Source organism: Ascaphus truei, chromosome 2 (assembly GCF_040206685.1).
Source record: "Ascaphus truei isolate aAscTru1 chromosome 2, aAscTru1.hap1, whole genome shotgun sequence".
NCBI classification, from domain to species: domain Eukaryota; kingdom Metazoa; phylum Chordata; class Amphibia; order Anura; family Ascaphidae; genus Ascaphus; species Ascaphus truei.
The window spans coordinates 172791896-172812264 of NC_134484.1; the positions used below are offsets into that span (position 1 = coordinate 172791896).

General features: G+C 41.9%; 1 protein-coding gene across 1 annotated transcript in view; it reads left to right on the top strand.

Moving 5' to 3' along the window:
• LOC142488604 (cytidine monophosphate-N-acetylneuraminic acid hydroxylase-like) overlaps nt 1-20369 on the top strand; it is a 158901-nt gene that overhangs the window by 118681 nt on the left and 19851 nt on the right. The window contains exons 12-13 of the mRNA XM_075589053.1: nt 13716-13832; nt 18400-18515. Coding sequence (XP_075445168.1) covers nt 13716-13832; nt 18400-18515 — 233 coding nt within the window. The remainder of the gene's footprint in view (nt 1-13715; nt 13833-18399; nt 18516-20369) is intronic.

The following is a 20369-nucleotide window of genomic DNA, read 5'->3' on the forward strand; positions in this document are numbered from 1 at the left end:
GTCTATGCAGTGGAGGAAATACAAAAGACAGTATACAATTGGTAGTGTAGGTAGCTGCTGAAATGGTATATGATAACGTGGTTGCAGGCTTAATATGTTTTGACCAGAAGATTGAACTAAAATATCCATATTAACTGTATGAGAAAAAACTTGTGATTATAATGTCATTAACTTTGGGAATGGGTATCTCTTATTCCCTTCTTTAGCATATTGTATACAGCATATATCTATAGATAGGGATGTATGCAAAATGTAGTTGGAATCTTCTTATTTAGATATATCTATATATATATATTGTGATATATTGAAGCAAAAGGTGTTTGAGGGGAGTTACATAGGACCCAGCACCTTCCAGGGTGTGTTCCCTTCACTCTCACCTGAGCCCTAATTAATGAGCTTCAAGGTTAAAAGGCAGCACAGACAGCTTCCTGGGCTGCTGCTGTGCTGATCTGAAGTCACACACACAGACAGCCCTGTGAGATACTGCAAAGGGAAGCTGCAGGTACAGTGTCTAAAGTGGGGAAAGAGCTTAGTTTCCCCCACTGTTAGTTAGGGACTAAGCTGAGTTAGTCAGAACTCTGAAAAGGAGTTAGGTTTTTGTTTCTGTTTTATGTTATAAGTTAACCCTGTTCCTGCTTTGTACCTGGCAAATAAACCCCCCTGTGCATCAACACTACGTTTCCCTGCCTTTGATCTGGATACAAGAGACTGCAACGTGGTGTGGACATCACAATATATATATACAATTTGATAGAGATATACATTCTAATACAGTAGTGTCTTATATTTGAAGTTATTGATCCTAGAGTTAGATCTTTGGTGGTTGTAATTCATCTTACTGTATGTATCATAAAGTAGAGGGTTGTGTGTGTGTGTGTGTGTGTGTGTGTGTGTGTGTGTGTGTGTGTGTGTGTGTGTGTGTGTGTGTATGTATGTATGTATGTATGTATGTATGTATGTATATATATATATATATGTGTATATATAAATATATATATCTATATCTATCTATATCACTGTAAATATATATATATATATATATATATATGTATATGATACGAACCAATCCAAAGACCAGTAAAGAGACAGCAGACCGCACGGGGTTAATCCAAAAATCTATATTCACAACATGAAATACACGTAAGCCAACGTTTCGGTCCCACAGAGAGACCTTCCTCAGGGCCGAGGAAGGTCTCTCTGTGGGACCGAAACGTTGGCTTACGTGTATTTCATGTTGTGAATATAGATTTTTGGATTAACCCCGTGCGGTCTGCTGTCTCTTTACTGGTCTTTGGATTGGTTCGTATCATACTTATTCTCTATGGGACTAGCATCTGCTATTACAACCTTTTCTACTACAGTGTGCTGACTGACCTTCATGTGTGTATATATATATATATATATATATATGTATATATATATATGTATATCTATCTATATCACTGTATATATATATATATATATATATATATATATATATATATATATATATATATATATATCACTGTATATTATACATATTTATAGATTAGCTGATGCTATACATATAGATACTTGTTGATTAAAAATACATTAACAGTATGTTACAGAACCTTATGAACATATTTATAATCATTGTTTTTAATTGGTAATAGGATAGTTTATCCCTTCTGTTACACTATAATCTCAATTAAAGATAAGGTTCTGTAACATATTTTTAATGAACAAGTATCTATATGTATGTAACCCTATGTACGATGCATGCGACCAGTGGCATAGTTAGACATGAGCGGCCCCCGGGCAAACATTTTTACAGGGCCCTATTAAAAACGTATGTAGTTATGGGGCGTAGGTCCCCAATACAGTGCTCAATCTAAGTCTGAACTTGAATAGGTAATAGAGTCCATAAACAGGAAGTCAGCCTACGAACACAGCAAGATATTGGACCCAGTGCTAGATAATTGCATCCACAATAACGTTACAAGATGAACAAATGAGGGTTAACATACCGTTACTTTGTAGGACTGCGCCATACATGACCCTTATGTTGCTGCACTGTTACCGGTAATCAAGTCTCAAAGGAAGGAGACAAACAATACTCACATGAGGCAGCTTCCCTGGGTGTGTGCATCCACGCTCAATGGGCTATATAGTTGTAGAAGAGATCCAAGGATTCCAGCGGTGCACAGCTCATTGGAATAGAAGACCAGCAAGGTGTTGATTAAAAATATATGTTTAATGAAAAAGCATGGTATGGGGGATACACTCTGATGCGTTTCGGACTTGTGTAGTCCTTAATCATAGAGCTGACTCGCGTCCTTCGTTCCCCCTGTCTTATGCCGTAAACCCCTCCCCCTTGCATCATCGCGCTGTGTATTTTGGCGCGAAAATCGCCGGTAAGGGGCCTCATTGGTTGGTATTCTTTTCCAATCAAATGTCCAATCTCGTGGGTTGGAGTGTAACGCGTATGGTAATAGACCGTGCACACACCCCTCAGGCCGTGTAAGCCGCGCCGTTGCTATGCAACCACTATAAACAATAACAGTGATCTTCCTGTCATATCTCTGTGTAAGCTGGTAAATACCATATAGTGGATGCGCGAGGAGATCGGGCAAAGGGAGGATCGGGCAAGGGGGGGGGGGCAAGGAAAAAGAGAAAGGGAACAATAAGACAAGGGGGAAGAAAAATACAATTGACATGATGTAACATGTCCAATGACATTAATAACATACATGACATACAAAAACAGTGAACATTAGACATTGAAGATTAAAAATTATGTTGCGAATCTTATATCCGCAGTGGAGGTCATAAGGTACTGCAAAGGGCAATATCATGTAATAAATATATCATATATATATAATTACTATACTTTTGTCATAAGTGATATAGCATTTGCCCTTCCTGTACTCTAAATGTGGACATATTTCTGCTCATAACTGTTAAGGTTAGTGTACTATATATTTGTATCATAAATATTCCTGGGAGAAGCTGGGCAGAGAGCACTTAACAAGGGACACGAGTACCAAATTCATCTGGGAACTATGTGACCTATAAAGTTCATGAATTCAGAGATGTATAGCTCCCCTAAGCTACTAAAGTCTAGACTGAATTTTAATTATATTCCTATAGATTTGTGCAATGGGGTTGCTAAAGGTTAATTTCTGGATTCTTCAAGGTCTATACATATATATAGTTTGCGTGCCACTAGATTAGATTGAATTAAATATGCACAATTTATTTAATTAATTGAGGAAATGTTTCAATTCCCAGTCCTGGTTCATGCCCCTGGGTGCCATTGTCCCAAGGGCATAAATCCAGAACATTTCTCTACGATTTAATAGTGCCTCCCTATTACCTCCTCTGGGATGTAGAGAGATATTCTCAATGGCACTGTATGTGAGTGTTTTGATGGATCCAGATTGACACGTATTAAAGTGGCGCGCTACTGGGAAACGTTCATCTTGATTTTTGATACTGCGTATATGTTCTGCAATTCTCACTCTCACTGATCTAATCGTCCTGCCTATGTAGCCACTGCCACATGCGCATTTCAATAGGTAAATTACAAAATCAGTATTACACGTCATAAAGGATTCGATTTTATAGTTATGACCAGTATAGATATCCCTCAAGGATTTCACAGGTTCCGCATATCTACAAAGGTTACAGTTGCCACATTTGAAGAATCCCTTTGGTAGCTGTGTGGTGTTTTTATTTTTATTTTTTGAGCTAAATAAACTGGGAGATACAGAGTTACCGATGGTCTTGGCTTTCTTGAATACCATTCTTGGTTTTTGTACAGTATAAGGATCCAATTCTGAATCCAATTTCAGAACTCCCCAATGTTTTTGCAAGATGTGCCTTATTTGCTCTGCTTGTTTTGAGAAGGTGGTTATGAAGAGTGGGACCTGTGCAGCATCGTCCCTTTTGATGGATTTCTTACATTTCCTCTTTTTGATCAAGTCATTATGGTCAACATGTAAAGCATGTTGGAAGGCACTCTCCAGGTCCCTCTCCTCATAACCACGCTCTCTGAATCTTCCCTTGAGTTCATCAGCTTGTACCAAAAAGGACTCGTTAGTGGAACATAATCTCCTCAGTCTTAAAAACTGCCCTTTGGGTATGCCCTTTATGAGGGGTCTCGGGTGGGCACTGTTCGATCTGAGTAGAGAGTTTTTGGAGTTTGCTTTCCTATAGATGCTGGTCTGAATTTGTTGTTCAACATCTATATATAAATGTAGATCTAAATAATCAATCTGTGAGTCACTGTATGAATGTGCAAATTTCAAATTATATGTGTTTGCCTCAAGATATTCAAAGAACTCGTGTAAGGTGTCAGTGTCCCCATTCCAAATAAGTAATAGATCGTCAATAAAACGACGGTAAAAAACAATATTCTCTCTAAAGGGGTTATGGTCACCAAAAATGTGAGTGGACTCCCAAAATCCCATAAACAGGTTTGCGTATGAAGGTGCAAATGACGTGCCCATGGCTGTGCCTTGTGACTGTAAATAAAATTGTGCATCAAACATGAAATAATTGTGCTGTAACAAAAAAGTGACTGAGTCTAACAAAAAAGTGGTTTGTGCCATATTTAAGTTGGAGTGATTCAAAAAGTGACTAATTGCTCTCGTGCCCAAAGTGTGGTCAATTATTGTGTATAAAGAAGTTACATCCAGAGTAACCCAGGTGTAACCATTAAGCCATTTGATTCTTTGAATATCCTGAAGCAAATCTGCAGAATCTCTTAGATAAGCAGGTAATTCTTTAACCAAAGTTTGTAAAAAATAATCGAAGTACCTAGATAGACCATCTCCCAAAGATCCAATACTCGATATAATGGGTCTGCCTGGAGGGCAGACTAGAGTCTTGTGGATCTTTGGGAGATGGTGAAAAATAGGTACGACTGGAAAAGGATTGTATAAATAAGTTGACTCACGATTATTAATCACTCCCAACTCTCTGCCCAGATCGAACAGGTCATGGATTTCCCTTAGATACATCTGAGTAGGGTCTTTGTCCAATTTACAATATGCCTGTGTATTAGACAATTGTCTTAGTGCTTCTGTGTGATAGGCTGATGTATGCATAATGACCACAGCTCCCCCTTTATCTGCATTTTGTATGATGATATCAGATCTCTTTTTGAGTGTGTTCAAATTCATCCTGTCTATTCTAGACAGATTGTCAAAAGAGGGAGCAGTGAACATATAGCCTCTAGCCAAGGCCTGCAAATCCTTCTCAACTAGCCGCTCATATGTCTGTAAATGAGGACCCTTCGAAAAGGATGGACAAAAGATGGATCTATTCCTAAAGTGTGTGTGTTTAGTGCCACTTAAGAACGAGAACTGCTCCTCCTCACTAACGGAGTCTAACACTGTATTGTCTGTGTCCAAATCTATCAAGTCCTGAATAGCTACATATTCTTTGAAGGACAATCTATCTCCCTGAGGCTCATCACTTGTGTGAGAGGGGTCAAAGAGACCCCCTTCACCCAGGGGAGGAGGCTCAGTGACAGTTTTGTCCGTAGGTGCAAAACATTTTTTAAGAGAAAGTTTGCGAACATATTTTTGCAGATCAATAACCGTGTTGAATAAATTGAAATCATTCATTGGTGCAAAATTAAGGCCTCTATACAACACGGCTATCTCTCCATCAGAGATGGTGAACCCAGAGATATTAACAACATTATGGCTTTCCATCATGGGTCGATTTTTCTTTTCTTTTGTGCCCCGTCTTTTGTTTGAGCGCCTTGTCCCTTTGTTGAGTTTTTTGCCATTCTCTGGCTCCTTAGATCATAAGATGTTGATGCTTCACTCTGTTGTCTTGTGTTCCGGGCTTCATAATCGGTATTTGCACTGTATCTATCCGTGTCCTCATCAGTAGAGAACGATACTGTGTGCTGGCGATTCTCCCCATCAGAGATGTCCGACATACTTGATGTCTCTGCAGATTTCTTCAAGATGGATCTTTTAGGTGTTGAACTTCTAGATCTGTCTTTCTTGTTGTTATTATTCTGGGCTCCTCTCCGTCCAGACTCCTGAGGTGTGGCATTTCTCGGTGGGGGTGGTCTCTGACAGACGTAGACCTGATGGCGCTCGTAGTCCATACGATCCCTCTCGAATTTTTGTTGTTTTTTTTAACATGATCTCCGCTTCAACTTTCTCAACATTTTTTGATAACTTTTTATCCAATGATTGAAAGTCCCCCATATCTTTGAGTGTATTTAATTTCTGCTGAATATCTTTTATACCCTTCTTCACAGTAATCCTCTCCTGGATTTTAGTTTTTATGATTAGGTCCATCAACTTCATGGAGCACTCATCAAGTGTGTTAGTCCATTCCTGCTCAAACTCTTTTGATGGAAATCCAAACGATGGTGTCTTTTTCACACGAAGACCCCTAGGGATCCTCTTCGTGAGGATATAGTTGTCTAAAGTTGTGATATCCCACCAGAGTCTTATGTTGGTTAGTAGGATTTTTTCAAGTTTGGTGAAATAGATTTCCAGGTCAGCGTGGTCTTCGACCATATCTTGGGGGACATTCTCAAAAAGGTGGGCCGCCCTGCGTTTTTTCCCCGAATTGTCTGCACATTTGTGCACAAATGTATCATTCGCAGAATCTCCTGATTCGGATCCTTCTATGTCCTCCTCCATTACGGAAACTAATCCCCCATAAACCAATATTAAAATTGAAAAAATTATAATAACACCGTCGTAGTGACTTAAGCTGGTCTCTAAACACCATATAGTCCTTTAATAATAGTAATCTTCGTCTTCAGATGAGCTACTGTACATCCAATTGAATATGTAGTTATGGGGCGTAGGTCCCCAATACAGTGCTCAATCTAAGTCTGAACTTGAATAGGTAATAGAGTCCATAAACAGGAAGTCAGCCTACGAACACAGCAAGATATTGGACCTAGTGCTAGATAATTGCATCCACAATAACGTTATAAGATGAACAAATGAGGGTTAACATACCGTTACTTTGTAGGACTGCGCCATACATGACAGTCTAAAGTACTGTGGGAGAAATACTTTATTCACTATGAACTGCCTGACAGGATGCATTCTGACCAGGGTCGAAACATTGAAAGCAGATTAATAAAGGAATTGTCGAAATTGCTTCAGATCAAGAAGTCCCATACCACTCCCTATCACCCTGAATGTGATGCCTTACCCCAGGGGTATGCAAACTTTTCTTGCTGCACCCCCTGCCTGCTCTCTTCTATTGTCGCGCCCCCCCCTTACCTCGGTGCGGCATCAAATGACTCACTGGGTCATGTGACCCGTGGTATCATGTGATGTCACATGACCCTGCTGCGTCATTTGACGCAGCGTTGCCATGGTCACGCATCCTGAAGCCAGCTGAACCTCGGTAAGTAGAGGTTGCAGAGGCCTTGCGCGGTCTCCCGGCATTTAATTTAAATGCCTTGTGGAAGAGCATGGGACCTCAGCAACCACCCACGCCCCCCCCCAAACAAATCTCCCCAGTTTGCGCACCCCTGCCTTAGCCGAACGGTTTAATAGGACTTTGCTTGACATGTTGGGTACCTTACAAGGCACAGAAAAAGTGAGTTGCAGCAAGCACGTAGAACACATGTTGCATGCTTACAACTGCACCCGGCATGAGTCCAAAGGGTTCTGCCCATATTTCAAGGTTACCGGTGGACATCCATCTAGGAATCTCCACTGATGGAGTGCCCAATGTGGCTCACTGCCAATACGTTGAGACTAAAAGCCAATCTCCACAGAGCATATCAGTTAGCCGAAGGGATTACCGCTTATTTGAACCAAAATAATAAACGACGATACGACTGTAAAGTGCACTATCGAGAGCTTCGGCTTGGAGACAAGGTCCTCCTGAGAACTCTGGGAGTGCCAGGAAAGCACAAGCTGGCTGATAGATGGAGAGATTGCCCATTCAAAGTGGATTCACAGTTAACTGGGATTCCTGTATACCGCATAAGGGATTCAGAGGGAAGAATTAAAGGTATGGCATAGAACCATTTGCTGCCTATTCCACAATTTGAGAAAACTGATCAAGTGGATCTCCCCTCAGATGTACAAGTCAAGGAAAAGGAAAGTGTCAAATATAATCAAGCTCTCAGTGAAGTAGGGTCTGATCCTGGTTCTAGCAATCCCATGTCTACACCGTCAAATGCCACCAACAGGCCTCTCGATTCAGGGAGTCCGGTGTTCACCCTGAAAGTGACCATAAAAATTGCTCTATGAGAGGGCCAGGGCCTCAAGCCACTGGAAACCTCTATGACTATGAAGCCGACGAAGAAGTCTCAGAAGTAGTGGACCGGACGATACCAGAACTACGAAGTCAAAGAGTCACCAGGCCACCAATTAGAATCGCTTACGATTGCATAGGGTAACCCAATTACGAGGCTTAGAAGTCATCTAGGGACATGTTTGCATCAAGAATGTTGGTGTTGACAGGTGTACCATGCTATTTAAGCGTATTGCTGTTAAAAGATATTATGTCGTTTGCATTGTATGTTAATGTTTGCGTTGTTTCTCATGCGAGGGCAATAAGGGTTTTCGACAGGGGGAGGATGTAGCTGGGTAGTCCGCCGCACCTCTAGGGGGAGCTGATGCAGCTCTTCGAATTTCCTAAGGACAGAGAGAGAGAATATCCCCTCCAGGGACAGGATATCCTCTGGTGCAAGGGACAGCATGGCAGTTCTGCTGGAGACCGCGGAGGAGAAGGTTGTGTCCGGGTAGCCAGTAAGGCTGCCTGGGACTAGGTCAGGAACCCCTGTAGGCTCGAGCTACGCCCTGAGCCACCCTTGATTTTGTTTAACTACTGTATTTGTGTTTTGCTGTATCTGTATCAGGATTGGACCAGCCGGTAAAGAGTATTGTTTATTAATGCCATGTTGTTGTATTATTTGCTGTACATATTCCCGTGAGGAGACATCCCGCCAATGCTAGGATCCTCATGGGCGGAGGCGCTGCACCTTGCACCCCAAGCTCCCCAAATAGCGGAGGCCCATGTCTGCTGTGAGCTGACTGGTTAGCACCATAACATCCGTAGCATACGAGTCTGCCTTAGGGAGGGGGAGGGTGTTACATTATATATATTGTGACAGAAACCAGGGGTTGGTAATAAATGCCATATATAGGGCTCCCAGTATACTGGACAGCTTCTATCCTGTTTAGGCTGGAAAGTGCAGCCTCATAATACATGCACTCATCCCACAATTTGGCAGTTGCTAGAACTGAGGGATGAGGGATGCAGACCAGAGTTTGTCTGCTGCCTGATTTCTGTCACCTGTCCTGCTAGATAGAAATCAGGTATTTAAGGCTGATGTCCTGGTTCCTCTCCCGTCTCCCCAAGAGACTGGAGGCAGGAATGCTGCTGGAAGCAGAAAGGGGGAAAGCCTCTCCCAAAACAGGTTAAATCATTCTGTTCCTTTCTCAAATTGTAAAGTTCCTTATTTTTGTTTGTTGGAAGCGGGCAAGCCACCCCAACCCCAGTCAGGGTGTACCTCGGTTAAGTTATTGCTCAGATGAGCAGGGTTTAGTTTTGCTTGTGTTTTGCTTTTGTATTCAGTGTGGCAGTCTCAGTGCCTGGGACTGAATAAACCAGGCAGTAGCCTGTTTAAAGGAACAGCACGTTACGCCTCGTCATTTAACCTATCCTAAAAGACCGTGTTCTAGCAGTCCCGGACAGACGGCGGAGGCCCTGAGTAAGCAGTTTGTCACAAAATATATATATATATATATACCAAACAGATAGAAATCAGCGCTAGGACTAACACAAATGAAATATTATAAGTGAATAAATGGGTGACTAATAAATGCACTGACCCAGGTAAAATGAGCTAACAGGATGCAGCCCTGATGAGGATGTGCCTATCCTGATTAAATGGAAGAAAGAAAAAAGGCGCAATCCTGTGTAGCAATAAAAAACAGGAAAATGTATTAATTAAGCAAGGAAGGCTAGGTGATTGAACAGATTAAAACAAACATAATGATGCCAGTAGACACAATGAACACAATATATGACAATAAAAAACAAGAGTACTCTTGAAAATAAAAAAGAAGGGAAATGTGACCAAAAAATGTCCAATAGCGCAAATGTAGGAGGCAGTGAGATGTGGGAGGAATTGTCACTCGATAGGTAGCAAATTACTAGAGCAACAAATTGGGAGAGGTAATTGACCCGTCAGATGATAGATTGCGGATGCAAACGTGGAAAAATCAGGCTGATAATGACCTCTATAGATGGAGATGGGGGGGAGGTAGGCAAATAGCATAGGCAAGGGATAAAGGAATGGTCTCACCATTCCTTTATCCCTTGCCTATGCTATTTGCCTACCCCCCATCTCCATTTGCATGTCATTTCCCAGAATCCCTTGCTGCAGTGGAAGTGCTGTATGCTGGGTGATAATGGTGAAAGGTGGGGTTGCAGACCTGCCTAAGACATGCAGATGAGCATACAGTTGTATTTGCATATACAGTAGAGGCAACGATTATTCTAACATTTGCTGTAAACTAGCCGGGTTACATTCTGGGTATGTGCTGGGTATGTGCTGGGTATGTTCTGGGCTAGTTTGAGGCACGTTTAAGGCATTTCTGCATTGACTAACAACCCATAGGATTAACACAGCAGGGATCCCTGGCAGTCCAATTCAGTTTTAATGGGACTGCCAGGGACCCCTGCTGTTAATCTGATAGGCCATTAATCAATGCAGAAATGCTGGGGCTAGTTTAAGGAAAGTTTAAGGCATGTATTCAGAATGTACCTGGGTCTTTTGGGGAATTGCCACTGGTTTTTGTTAGAATAATCGCTGCCTCTACTATATATATATATATATATATATATATATATATATATATATATATATATATATATATATATATAATAAAAAGATCACTCGTGAGCACATTCACATGTCTTAGACAGGTCTGCAACCCTGCTTTCACCATTATCACCTAGCATACAGTGCTTCCACTGCAGCAAGGGATTCTGGGAAATTACATGCAAATGAGCACACAGAGTCACCTTTTGCCTCAAATCCATTTTTACATAGAACTATTATAAGCTTATGTCGCTGCATTACGCAGCTTTTCCCCGGATTTCTCCTGTCACATTTGATCTACAATATATTTCCCCTTAAACATAATCCTTTTTGGCATGGCTACATATCATGCAGAACCACAGTCATGCCGCCCTTGCACTTCCTTTACTACAACTCTAGCCATGCACCTGATACATTTACACAATGCCTCTCTCTGAAACGTCTTTCTTACAGTGAGGACTAACAAGTTCTGGCTTCTTTTTCTAAAAGTCTAAAAACTTTGCCTATAATACAGTGGTTTCCAACCTTTTTTTGGTTAAGGAACTCCTAGTGAAATTGTGAGGAACACCCACCCCTCTCTATTATCGTGTCTGTGATCAGATGCATTGTAAATTCTTCTGTATTTTATACAATTTTCAAATGACCAGACAATTGCCAGGAACCCTTTAAGGCTGCCCGGGGAACCAAAGAGTTCCTAGGAACCCTGGTTGAAAAACACTGCTATAATACATCTTTGCCTTAACTTGTAAACCTAATACACCAACAGGTACTCATACTTTATATGTGACCTGAATCATCTAAATTGTACGGATCCCTTTTTCCAAATCTCTCCATTTTTTTTTCTAATCCCCTTAATCTATGTTTTACATTTTAAAATGATGACAAATCTGGTTGGCTTTGTTATTTTTGTAAGCATTGTACAAATGGTCAGTGCAATATTAATACAAATATGAATATTAAAGCAGGCAGCACTACTATTCATTTTTTCCTTTGGGGGTGGGGGATGGAGGTTTATGCTAACTGAACCGAGGTGTCTCTCGGAGCTGATTCATCATTCCCCAACCTCTGTTGACCACATGGTGTCGGAGTTAAATTATAGGGTATCCAGGCAAATGTGGTGCAATTATGGGCCCCCAAAACTGTACCAAATGTATCAAAGATACAAATAAATGAATTGAATGTACTTTTTTCTTTTTTTAAGCAATGCCTCCTAAACCCTTACCCATGCATAGATGTGTCTTCTCAATAAAGGTTCTGATGGCAGAAGAGCCCAAACACAAGTGAAGAATGAAATGCTGTTGACACTTATTTTATACGGTGACCAGTGGCGTTTGGCCCGGGCCCAGGGCGGCAAAATTTGGTGGGTGGCAAAAATGTCCACTCCAATATACTTTTGTCGCGCTCTCTGGCCTATGGGGCCTGATGGGAAGTTATTTAGCTTTTGTGGCTGCCTTCCTACCTGCTGCCCTGCTTCTCCTTCTGAACCGCAGCGTCAAATGACGCCGTAGACATGACGTGTCATCACTGTGTCAAATGACGTCATGATGTCGCATTACCATGGCAACGTATCGCCATGTGATGTCCCATTGGTGACATCTGCGGCATTATTTGACGCTGCTGTTCAGAAGGAGGAGGGCGGTGGCACGTAAGGAGACGGACGCAACAGCTAAGTGCCTGGGGGCGGCGGATTTTGAAATCCACCACTGACGGTGACCATAAGTTAAATGGCAATATTACAAAAAATGGGAATGGGGGATGGGACAAAGTGTGCTACACAGAACCACAGCCGGTAAAGAGGGACTATTCAAAGCACACACCCCTATCTGGAATACTGAGCTGTATGGTGCTAGTGTGTTGAAGAGCAGGTGAACAGTTGTTCAACAGACAATAGCACCATAAAGCAGGTGTCAATGACATGGACCAGTCCCTAAGGAGGTGCAGATGTGATCAGAACCAGTGCTAACCTTGCCGTTGACAAATGAGTTGTAAAAAAAATGTGTAAGTACACAAAGAGTCTAAAGATGTAGTCCACTGTCCACAAATGTAACAGGACAAAAGGTTCAATGCCTATGGGTTGATGTGGATGTGAAAAAAGTTAAATTCAAGTCCAAGATGCTGATTAGAAACTGCCCCAAAACCACCGATCACCAATCCTGGATGTAGAACAAAACAAACATAAAAAGAAAACAGGAGAGCTTGTAGTATGCAGCAGATGTAATAGTGGACATGAAATGTACAAACAGCAATACGAATGTGATACACTAAAAAAAGACAACAATGTATGTGACAATAAACTATACTTAATAACTAAACATGAGTAAGGAACCAAAAAACTTTTGCCTGTGTGGGTGTTGAGAGGAGATGGCCCAATGTAGATGTAAGCCTGGGCTGTCCTATGAAGCAAACAGTAGGTCCCCCCCCGATTCACCGGTGCTGCACGTGTCCTCAGGAGCCGATTCAGGAACCGATGGTACTGCCACTATCTTCCCTGTGCTGCACTCGTCCCTCGGGTGTTCCCACTCGGGGGGTGTTGCGCTGCCATCTGGGGTTCGGCTGCTGGTATCCTGGCGTCCTGTTGGGGGTCAGCTTTCTCCCTCCTGCCACTCCACTGCGTACTTCCGGTATCACGGAGCGGGCTACTGGATGCTTGGAACTCTCCTCGCTGTTTCCACCCGATCTTTCAGGCTACAGTCCCTGGTGTTTACAGTCTTTAGCTTGACTCTCAGCGGGCATGTACCCACTAATAGAGTCTCATGTAGATTAAAAATCAATAATCCTATTACAGTAAATGACTGCCGCCTCATTTTAGTTGTGTGTCACTTACTCAAAAATACTTAAAGGACAATGAATGAAAAGGCCTTTTAATATTTGTTTTTCAGACAATATAAATAACTGGTTTGATCTGTTTTTATAGATGATTGAAACTGATGAAAATTTTGTTGCTCTTTCTGGAGGATACAACTACTTAGTAGACTTCTTGGATCTATCGTTTCCAACAGAAAGGCCATGCCGTGAGCATCCATATGAGGAAGTAAGGTTTTTCAGAGAGCTTTACCTTTCTTTGCTTTACCATTTATTTGATGCAGAATGTAATTGTTACTTAAAGCAACATTAATTCCAAATAGATTCTTTTCTTCTTAACTAATGTAAGAAATATGTATTCTGTGTGTAATACAGAATTGGATCTGTGTGAAAAATTTCTGCTGTAACATTTATTGCCAACTTTGTATTCCTGACATTTCCTGCTGATTCTCTGGCAAGTAAAGGAGAAGTCCTGCTACATGATTCTTCAAGATAAGTGGGAGAGGCCGAGCAGTTAGTACGGGGCTTATTCTAGAAGGTCAATACCAAATCAAACGTTTTGGCATGTTCACAAGTAGTGGAATTAAATGTGTGAAAAAAAGATATTTTCTATTGCAAATAGCGATTTTTACTTGCTTTAGAAGAAAAATAACCTGAATGCGGTGTTAACTCCCTCCAAAGCGAAGGGGAAGGCGAAAGGGGAAGAGGATTTCACTGCCAGAATTAAAAGCTTCTAAAAAAGCATTTTGTTGCATGGTTTGGACCTGTGAAAAGGCCTTACAGAATAGCAAAACATGCAAACTCGCTTCTAAAGTGTACTTTAGAAATGATATTTTACATTTCGAAGCTACTAGAATAGGCCCTACGTACATAGGGTGACCATACGACCTGGTTTAGCCGGGACAGTCTCAGTTTTTTGTCCTCTGTCCCGGTGTCCCGAAATGTAACCAACTGTCCTGGTTCTCTGCCGGCCACACATGCACGGTGCTGGGAGGTTGTAACCTGGGGAATGGCCTGCAGTGATACAGAGCTATCCCCAAATGTATCGGCGCAAGCATGGCCTGCGCTCACCATTTTCGCATGTGCGACGTTTGTACTGGGAAAAATATGGTCACACTATATATACATTGTCCAGTATTTAGGAAACAAGTGACTCCTACTGATCTTAATTGATCTGTTTAGCAGAACAGATGAATAATGAAGTTCTATATTGCTGACATGGCATGGAAGTTGTTTACCAAACAGCAACCTGATTATCTGGGATTGTTCTTAGGGTGTGAGTGTGGAGTGATAGGTAGAGTATAATTACTATAGCTTTCAGTCTGTTATGTAAGTGCACATACATGTAAGAGGGCTGGTGTGTGTGCACACTGCAGCATATATTCTGTGATACCTTATTAGTTGAATAAATTATTGCTTATTAGACTATTTTATAAAGTTTTTTGAATCCAGTTATTTCATCCTCTGGTATAGGAACTAGTAACCATTGAAGTGTCTTTTTAACAATATGGGTCACTGGCAGACCTTTTTTCTCACCCTTTTCCTTTGTTAATTTTTAGCTTTTTTTAATCTGCTGGTCTCAATATCTTTTTACCATTCCTTAGGTCAGGGGATGGCAAACTTTTGAAGCTGCGTCCCCCTGCCTTGCCTGCCGCTGTTTCGCGCCCCCTCTCTTACCTGCCAGCTGCGTGAAATGAGGCCCCGGGGTCGCATGACGTCACATGATCCGTAGTGTCATTTGACGTCGGTGACGTCACATGACCCCACAGCTTCATTTGATGCCGTGTTGCCATGGAGACACATCTGAATCCCGGTAAGTGTTACTGTTGCAGATGCCTCACGCGATCCCCGGCATTTCATTTAAATGCCTTGGGGAGGAGCGCGGGACCTCTGCAACTGCCCGCGCCCCCCCAGACAAATCTCCCGCCCCCCTGCAGGCTTAAGGCTGTTTCAAAAAGAGAAACCTTATAGATCTATAAACTAAAGACTTTAAACTCAAAGGGGCTTAATATAGATATAAATTGCTTTATAGATAGGGTGACCATATTTGTTGCGACAAAAACTGGGACAAATGTTGTGCATGCACATTCGTGAGTGCTGGCAAGCGGCAATCGCGCATGAACGGCCGTCAAGTGCCGATCGTGCATGCCAGTTCGTTAAGTGCCAATCTTGCAATCACGGCCAGCGCAGAGAAAAACCCGGGACAGTGGCCAGAAAAGTCAGGACCTGGGACAAACGACTAAAAACCAGGTCTTTCTTGGCTAAACCGGGACATCTGGTCACCCTATTTTATAGGATGATTAAGCTCTACATCCGTCTTTCAATATCTTCTGTCTGTGTTTTAGTTGACAGCTGTGTATGGTTGTTTGCATATGCGATTTGGAACATGTTTTACCTATTATGTGTTTCCAATTTTGATATGTCAATCAGATATCAAGCTTTTTGTCAGATTATGTATATAAATGCCATATTTATGACACTCGTATTTATCAAACCCGTGAATCCCACTAATGTCTCTCACCTTTTGTGTTTCTTCTCCTCTCTTTCTGAGAACTATATCATGTCTCCCTTTTTATGAAGTCTTATTGAATGTTGTATGTTTTAGATTTTTGTATATTTTTTATTTTAATACATTTGGTGTGCTCCAATGTGTGCAACACAGTCAGTCAATAGGAATGGGATATCCCTGCCGCGGAGAGCTTGCAATCTAAGTGGTATGTTGTGATACTTGCAGAGACAGCAGGTGAGGGAATGAGTTCAGTATATGGTAGTGCTTGGCCACAGTGGTTGGAAGGAGTGGCTGAGTGTTGGACTGAGCCATGAGTCCCGGCTGTTGAAATTTTTCATTTAAGAGATGACTTTTAAGGTTTGTCATGAAGGTGAGGAGAGAGGGTGCTTGGCATATACTGAGTGTGATAGAGTTCCACAGGTAAGGTACAGTGAGGGGAAAATTGTTAAGGTGAGAGAGAGCAGTAGAGGTGAAAGGGGCGGACAGAAGACAGTTATGGGTAGAGCGTAGGAGCCGAGCAGGGGCATAACGAGAGATCAAAGCTGATATGTAGGAAGGAGAAGATGATGGGAGCCTTAAAAGGTAAGGATGAGAACTTTGGGGCAGCATTATCATATATGATTGTTAAGCCATCCCAAAACTGCTTTAAAGTTATTACAAAGCATCTGGTAGACTTGTTCTCCAATCACCTAGATATTTTATAAATGATCATCTTCAATATTCTAAACTTGCAAATATAATAAACAGCCCCAAAAATCATGGAACGCCCATGAACAGTCAATAGAACGGGTACGAACTGTTAATCAGGTCATAAGCCATTGGAACGACCCCTCACATTGTCTCCTGCACGGACATCTGTTTTTGGCAAATCAACAACATATTCTATATTGGATCCAATGTTTTCTTTAAATCATATGAAAAGCAGCATCCAAGGAAGTGCCATTGAATATCATTTGTTAATCATTTCAGTTATCAAACAGAAATCTTTCAACTTCCCTATTGCAATTTAATCTATCAAATACAAACGGTTAATACCAGCCCCAGGGCCGCCGACAGGTTTCATGGGGCCCTGGACTACAGTTTAGACCGGGCCCCCCCCAAGTGTCGGAGGCCTTGCACGAGCCTCCACCGTTCGCACCCTCATGAGCCACCTCCTCTATTTTCCCCTCTCTACGTGTATTTATCTCACTCTCCCACCCCCACCTCCTTCTTCCACTCCCTCTCTCCGCTTTCACTTAATTACCCCCCTATCATTCAATCTCGCTCCCTCAATCTCCCCCACAATAATTACCCCCACTCCCACACACACAAAATGCAACACACACACAAAATGCTACACACATACACACAAAATGCAACACACACACAAAATGCAACACACACACACAAAATGTAACACACACACACAAAATGCAACACACACCCCGGTGTACATTGACATCACTTCCCCCACTTGTACCTCACATCACTCCCCCTTGTACCTCCCATCACCTCCTTCCTCTTTGTACCTCGCATCACCTCCCACCCTTGTACCTCACATCACTTCCTCCCTATACCTCACATCACCTCCCCCCCCTGTACCTCACATCACCTCCCACTTGTACCTCACATCACCCCCCCCCCACTTTGTACCTCACATCACTTCCCACCCCCCCCCCCCATACCTCACACTTCCGGCACTGGGGTGGGCCTGCACGGGGGAGGCTGCAATGACAGCGGAGCGAGGTGCCTGCTGCAGTGGGGGGAGGAAATCTGGGGCCCGGCAACCGGACACGGAGCAGTGCCGGGACAACTGCCCCGGCTCTCCCCCCCTGTCAGCAGCCCTATGTAACACCATCATCATTGTGTATTCCTTTGCTGTTGTAATAATTAACAGCGAGTACAGAAAGTATATTGAAGTTTTCATAACTGCTATTGTTTTTCCCCAAGGACGAAATGTGCTATTGTAAACCATATTATTTAGTGTTTCTTATGGAAAATATATATTTTTTAATTTGGTTGGTCTAAAATAGGGCTGCATTTGGTGGAGAAGGAATATTAAAGGTCCAGGAATGTGGGCTTCATTTGTCCAGTTTTTAAAAAATCAGCGCTGGTGTCAAGATTCAGAAGCTGGATAAATTGGCACATTTTTTATTATTTACTTGTATTTAATTTCCCTATTGATGGAGTTATGAAATGAAAATAATTGTGTACAATTGAACTTGGATCAATAGCATAACGGCAATTGTCATACTCCCAATGACACCTTAATGATGATTTAAATCATTTTTTTCCTGCCTTGTAAAAGATAAGCAGTCGAGCTACTGTCATGAGACATGTAGTGAAGAATGGGCTGCTGTGGGATGATTTGTACATTGGCTTTCAAACACGACTACAACGGAATCCAGACATCTACCACCATCAGTAAGTTGCTATGTTTTACGTACAAACTTGATATAATGCAGGTCGATACGTTTAAAAACGTTAACTATTTTTAATAGCATATTCTCTTTCCCATGAAATTGGCTCACCTGCAATGTGTTTTGTGACTATGTAATATTTCATCAATGCCCTCTGCTCACCCTTTGACGAGGTGGCATACCCCCATATGTATAGGGGTAATATTTGGGGGAATTAGTGCTTGTTTCATGGGAAGTAATAAAGTGGAATATGTGCATGCTATGCTTTACATATATGCCATAAATGAACTGTGCGAGCATTAGCTTTAGATACTTGTGCAAAGATTATTTATTTACACATACACACATTTCAATTCTAACTCCTCTGCTCCCTCTACCTTTTTCTTTCTTTCCTTTAAATCTTTTCCCCTGTGGCATATCTTTTTCTCCTTCTCGACATTCCTTTTCTCTTTACACTTCCCCCTTCTTACTTCTTTTTTACCTTCCCGTCTCCTCTCTCTTCCTCCTCACAACGAATCTTCTCCCTCTACTTACCTGTGCAGATCTTAAATGTCTGTCCCTCCAAATCTGTCCCTCCATTTTCCACTCTCTCTACCTCGCAACCACCATTCTACTCTGCCTACCTATCAACATCATATTTCCATACAGTGTTCTTGCACTTTGGGATTCTCCAATTCTTATTTTCTTCTCCCTATCCCAGTGCTCTCGTTTGTGTTTTCTTCAATCCTCTTACTTATCACTCATCTGTATTGGTAATCTAACCACTTTCATTTCTTTCCTTCCCCTCAATTATCCCCCTAGTATTCCCTTACTCTCTGTTCACTTGTTTCATCTGTGCCCCTGCTTCTTTTATTCCCCCTCAAACCTTCTTAGGCTTCACTTCCCTTTTGGACCTGTCTCTTCTTTCCACTCTGACTGTATGATGAGTGTCACAATGAGGAGGCGTCGGTGCGGAGTGAAGAGTTGCACCTCTTATAAAGGGATGTATAAAATTCTGCACGGCGTTGTTTTTTCTACCTTTCTATGCATCAGAAAACTTTGCCAGGTCTCTCGTTGCTTAAACCTTTCTGGATAAATATTTGCATTAACATGATTGCTGAACAGGAAATTACAAGAATACACAGGCTATTACAACTACATTCTCACCACTGCCATTGTTTCATTAGCAAACTGCCTTTTTTATAATTGTAACTTGGCTGTCCCATACATGCTCTCTCACGTGGACTTGTGTGTGAAAGGGGATAGCCACAAACTGGCCTTCCCTCACCTCCCCACAGAGTACTGAAATAATCTTGCACACCCTGAAACAATCCCCAATTACAAAAAGAATGTGTGTTAGGTAGTACTCCACAAGATAAGAGTTTAACAATAAGTAACTGATATAGTGGTGCAAGAGAACAAGGAGGAACCTCAGACCCCCCAAAAATGTCACAAATATATACAAAGGTTCCCAGCACACTATCTAAAGGAGAATCAGACAAATGTCAATTTGAAAATAAAGAAGGTATTGAAAATAGATGCAACACAGAATTGTCCCTAAAAAAGGTATGGAGAGTACATCTCATCAAGCAGAACTATACAATATCAAAAAAATTGAGGGGAGAGGAGGAGTGGAGGAAAAACAAGGGGGATGAAAAACACAAGGATAAAGGGGGGGGGGGGAGGGAAAAACTACATAAAACAAACATAAAGGATAAGGTGATAAATACAAGGGGGGCAACGTTTCGGGGCCTAAATTGCTCCTTCTTCATGCCCGTTCCCACAGACCTTTTGAGTCTATAGTACTTCCCTTATGCACCTCAATTCAAAACCTCTCATCTAAATAAGGCACTGTGGTTAAGATATGCTCACTGCACGA